The 5264-nt window shown below is 45.4% G+C and overlaps 1 protein-coding gene across 1 annotated transcript; it reads right to left on the bottom strand.

The window, feature by feature from the left end:
- Positions 1-892: 892 nt before the first annotated feature.
- LOC136504950 (uncharacterized) lies at positions 893-3690 on the bottom strand. The gene has a single exon (XM_066500001.1). It carries the CDS (start codon positions 3688-3690, stop codon positions 2068-2070), a length of 1623 nt encoding a protein of 540 aa, XP_066356098.1. The 3' UTR covers positions 893-2067.
- Between the last annotated feature and the right edge of the window lie 1574 nt (positions 3691-5264).

Raw genomic sequence — 5264 nt, 5'->3', positions numbered from 1 at the left:
GATGCTCACAGGCCCAAGAGGAGACATATCAGAGCATCTCCAAGAGTCTTTATCTCACTCTCTAAATCATCATTTGGAGAGTCATTTGCATAAAAATCGCTTTCTATATCTTTTCACTCTTCAACAATTTTTCTATATCTTATGCGCACTCTAGAGAGTCATTCTCATCTTCTATTTTTTGATAGCGAAAAATCTAGAATAGAATATAGCTATATTTGAATAACTATTTAGATAAGCTGTTGGAGGGTAGCATTTAGGAATGATATAGAGAGCCGCGTCGGTGTTTTTAGTTTTGTAACTTAAACAGCAGGCTAGTAGAAAAATCATATTTGATAATGGGCTCCCGTTCAAGCATATAGACGTAGGCCCATGTCAACTTGGCAGTTGGACCTACATGCTCTCCGCTTGGTGAAGCTGTCTCGCATCAATTGGCGTAGCGCATTCGCGCTGCTCCTCTGCCCCCATTCTCCCCGCCACATCGCCGCCGCCCCCGCCGCAAGGTGGCCTGCTCTCCTTGGTCCCTCCGGAGTTCAGCGGGGTAGAGATGGTACGAAGCTCTGTGATCGAGCATGTATTACTAGTTTGATTTGTGCGTCTCATCCCTCGATTTGTCCAAGAGGCTTAAACGTGTTTGCTGTTGGTTAATCTTGTTATAATTACAGGCGGGTGAAAAATCTTGGATTCCTGGCATGCTATAGATCTGATTCTTGATTGGTAGAAACATATGCGGATTCGTGTCTCAATTCTTATTTTGCTTTCGCCAGTGTCTGTTATACATTACCTGCGTTAGTCCTTTCTGCTATTATCATAGCAAGTAGAAATTTTACATTCCCTCACACACAAAAACAAAAACAAAAACCCCTAGAAATCTTACATACAAATACCTGGGGATTTTTCACTTTTACCATTATTACGGATGGCGCTTTCCGGTTTGGCACTCTTAGGGCTGGTCTTTCAAGTTCATCACTCTTAAGATTGGCCTCTTGCCGTTTTACCACTTTTTCCGACGTGGCAGTCCAGACCGCCCTGACACGCTGGATCCGTGGCCGGGCCCACACAGGAAAAGACGACGCTGCCCCTGCCCTGGTTTCACTTGGCCAGAACGGGCCGGCCAGGCTGCTCGGCCCACTCATTCATAATATGTGAATGATCAGTTGCAGTCCTTTATCATTTTGTGATTGTTCTTGGTTAATGACAGCAACAATTTGGAGATGGCAAAATTAGCATATTATGAATGACAGTCAAGGATCATTGAAACAACAACAAATAAACAGACTAGAGCAATAATGCACATAGGCATTACATAAGTTCATGATCCTGGCATTAGATAGTGGCTAACTAAGAGCCATTACATAAGTTCATGATTTTGATGTTTTTCACATCCAAATAGGGCCAAATGCTATCAATTTTGTGCCCATAACACAGATTACATGACAAAGTACTTCACACAAAGTTCAAAATAACAGGATTGGTCACTTGGCCCTGCCCTTGCCCTTGCCATTCCAATTGCCTCCTTTCTTCTTAGCTGGTAGAGTTTTCTTCACTTTGGTTGCCAACTTCTTCTTCTTGGGTGTCATTTTCTTCACAGGTCCAGCATGTAGCTCTTCTTCTAGGAAAAGTGCCCTGTCATGGAACAAAACTCACAGTAAGATTTATGGTCAGGAATAGTTCCAATCCAGTAGCCTAAACAAGATTGCATGATCACCTTCTTGCTGTTGCTGCAGCTATAGATGGATCTGGGGCAACAGTGGCTAAAGGGATCAGTGACAGCCCTGCTTCTTCTTCAAATGCTGCTTCATATTCATTTGTAGTAGCCTCAGCTAATTCCCTAGCTGCTGCTTCTGCCTTTTCCCTTGTTGCTGCTGCAAGTAGTTCAGCTTCTTCTGCATCCCTCCTTGCTCTTTCTGCTGCCTCCCTAGCCAGTGCTCCCCTTGTCCTTGGAGTGGGTGCATCATCACCATCTGCACTTGTCTTGGTCTTCTTCCTCCCAACCTTGGCAATCTTCTTCTTAGTTCTTTTCCTGCATAAGTTAATAAGCACTTGTTAGTTTAGACAGAAAATAAAAGGTTAATGCATGTTACATCTTACAGTGAGAGGGCACCTTTTCTTAGTCCCATTGAGGGGACACTTGGAGCTAGTAGCCCTGTGACCATACTCCTTACAGTTTGGGCACTGCACTTGCCTAGTAGCTCTGCCTCCTGTCTCACTTGCTGGTTTAATCCTATTTATCCTCAACCTTCCAGGCTTTTTCTTCTTCTCTTTCTGTACTGGAGCATGCACTTTGTAGCCCTTCTTATCTTCAGGCCACTGATTCCTATCAGTTATGCTTGGTATTATTCCAGCATAAGCTGCTTGGAACTTAGCCACTGAGTAGCAATTGTCCACATATGAGCCCATGTCAGGCTGCCTCATGCTTGTAATTACAGTCAGTGCATGTGGACATGGTTTACCAGTTAGCTGCCACTGCCTACAAGTGCAAATTTTCTGAGGTAAGTATACAACATGTCTCCTTACATCTTCATCTTTGTAAACCTCTGTCACTTCAGCTTCAGTTGGGTGACCTTTTGTAATGTTCATGTGTCCCAGTCCCCTAGAGGCAGCATTCAGCTGAAGAATGACAGCAGGTAATATACCCTGAGGCAAGGCTAGAGAAATCTTCCTTCTTTTGCCAAACAACACCATTATCTTCTCCCTTATAGCATCTGCCATGCAATGCAGAGGCAGGTCCTTATGCTCCTTGATCCAAGAATTCCAACTTTCAGCTAGATTGTTGTTTATGTAGTCACACTTGATGTCAGGTGAAAACTTACTTCTTGCCCAAAGAAATGGATGGTGCTCATCCAACCACTTCTGCACTCCTTGGCTTGCTGCCAACACCTTGTCAAAAAAATACTTGTGCTTGTGTGGAGAGTATGCTCTAGCTGCAGGCCACATGTTCTTGCCATATACATCACCACTATAGTACTTCTTCATGTTCTCCATTAAATGCCTGAAACACTCTCTCATCTCTGCTTGAGGAAAAACCAGCTTTACAGCAGACTCTAACCCCTTGCATGCATCTGTACAGATGGCTAGAGGATCCATTGGTCCAATTGCTTTTCTAAGTTGTTGCATGAACCAAACCCAATTGTCCTTTGTTTCTGATTCAAAGAACCCAAATGCAAGAGGAAACATCCAATTGTGTCCATCTAAAGCTAAGGCTGCTGGCATGTGGCCATTCCACATGCCATTCAAGGCTGTTGAGTCCATACTAATATAAGGCCTGCAGCCATTCACAAATCCATCTATACATGCTTTGAATGCACAGAAAAATCTACTGAACCTAACTTTGCCTTCTTCATCAGTTGTAGTGTCTATCTCTACCACACTACCAGGTGATCTCAATTCAATTTCAGCCTTAAACCTATACAACCAATCAAAAGAATCACTGATCTTACCAAATAACTTGTCAGATGCTCTCTTTGTCCCTTTGTACACTGTGTGGTAGTTGACATCAATCCCATACTTGAACTTCAACTCTTTCTTCATTTCTGTAGCCCCCATTCCTGGCTTCTTCTTCAAGAATTGAACTGCCCTTTCTGCTACCCATTTGATATTGGCCATTGTTATGTCCTCAACCCTTGTTGTAGATGCACACTTGTGCCCCCCAGTATTTATTTGAATCTGCAAAAAACAGAAAACATGGTACATTATAGTTAGGAACTGTTGGACAGACCATAATGAACTAAGATCAGTAAGAAACCAGCAATAATAACCATATCAGTAAGCAAGTCACTGCAGAAAATGTACCCTGCAACTTCCATCATGCTGGGTTTTACCCACAAGTCTCCATGGACAGCCACGAGCACCACATCTAACCCTGTATCTATCTCTATCTGAGTGTTCAGTTTGCAGCTCAAACTCTTTTTTTATAGCATGTTGCCTAACAGCTAGCCTCAATTCATCAATATTAGGATAGCAAATGCCAACACTCATATCAGGATTGTCCCTGTCCCATTCATACAAAGGCTCCTCATCAGCTGTATCATCAACATCCACAGCAGCTTCATTCATTTCTTGCTGCACTTCAGGAGGGATTGCTGGAATTGGTACCTCTTCTGTACCACCTTGTTCTTGTGTTGCCTCAGCCTGCTGGAACCCCATAGCCTCATATATCTGTTCCTCATCAACAAGCTGTGTAGCAGTACCATCATCATCAGGCTTCTCTTGTATGACTAGAGTAGTCCAATCAATTGCTACTGGCACTTCAGGAGGAGGAGTTGGGGTGCTGCAGGTATCACCAAAACCCTCAACATCTACAGGTTCTGTGTTTGGTTCATTGCCACTAGTCACACCAGAGACACACCTACCTCCCTTAGATGCAGCAGAGCTATCATTGTCATTGCACAGATTTTTGTTCACAACTTCCACATTAAGAAAAGCCAATCTGTCAGCCCATCTATCCTTGACCATTTGCTGCACATGCTCATCCCTCCTAAGTCGCCACTCAGAGCCAGTATCCTGATCTACAACCCACACTGAAAGTGTTTGAAGAGGCCCCCAAATGATCTTTGAGCTTAAATCCTCATGGAACTGAGCCAGAGAGTAAGAACTGTCCCTATCAAACCAGATGTGATGGTGCTGCTCTGACATGTCCACTAGCCCATATTCGCCATCAGCAACATATCGAGAAACCTTAACAACTAGCCTAAACGCACTGCCAGGATCGATCCTAGCATCATGATAAACAATCAAAACAGATAAGCAAATACATTCAAAGGCCTACGATGGACGGGGACGGGAGTGCCAGTGCATACCAAGGAGGGCAGTCAGAATCGGCCATTGCGGACGGGGGGAGATGACGACGTACTACATCAAAGGCCTACGAGGAAGACGAGGTCAGCGACCTTAACCACGCGGTGCCGGGGTGGCAAAGAAGAGTAAGGGCACATACCTTGATCCGTCGGGGCGGGTTGAACCGGAGGCCACCAAGGACAATGGTACCAGGTCGCCGTTGCTGGGAAGCGAGGCAGCCGGCAGCGGGCGGAGGAAGAAGACGATGGCGGCGGCGGCGGCTCACGCGCTGGGGGAGAAGGGGCGAGGCGAGGAGAGAATGAGTGGGCCGAGCAGCCTGGCCGGCCCGTTCTGGCCAAGTGAAACCAGGGCAGGGGCAGCGTCGTCTTTTCCTGTGTGGGCCCGGCCACGGATCCAGCGTGTCAGGGCGGTCTGGACTGCCACGTCGGAAAAAGTGGTAAAACGGCAAGAGGCCAATCTTAAGAGTGATG

The sequence above is a fragment of the Miscanthus floridulus genome, chromosome 14 (assembly GCF_019320115.1).
Source record: "Miscanthus floridulus cultivar M001 chromosome 14, ASM1932011v1, whole genome shotgun sequence".
In the NCBI taxonomy this organism is placed as follows: Eukaryota; Viridiplantae; Streptophyta; class Magnoliopsida; order Poales; family Poaceae; genus Miscanthus; species Miscanthus floridulus.
Note: the sequence above shows the minus strand (reverse complement) of the source record. Positions and strands in the feature narration are given on the sequence as shown.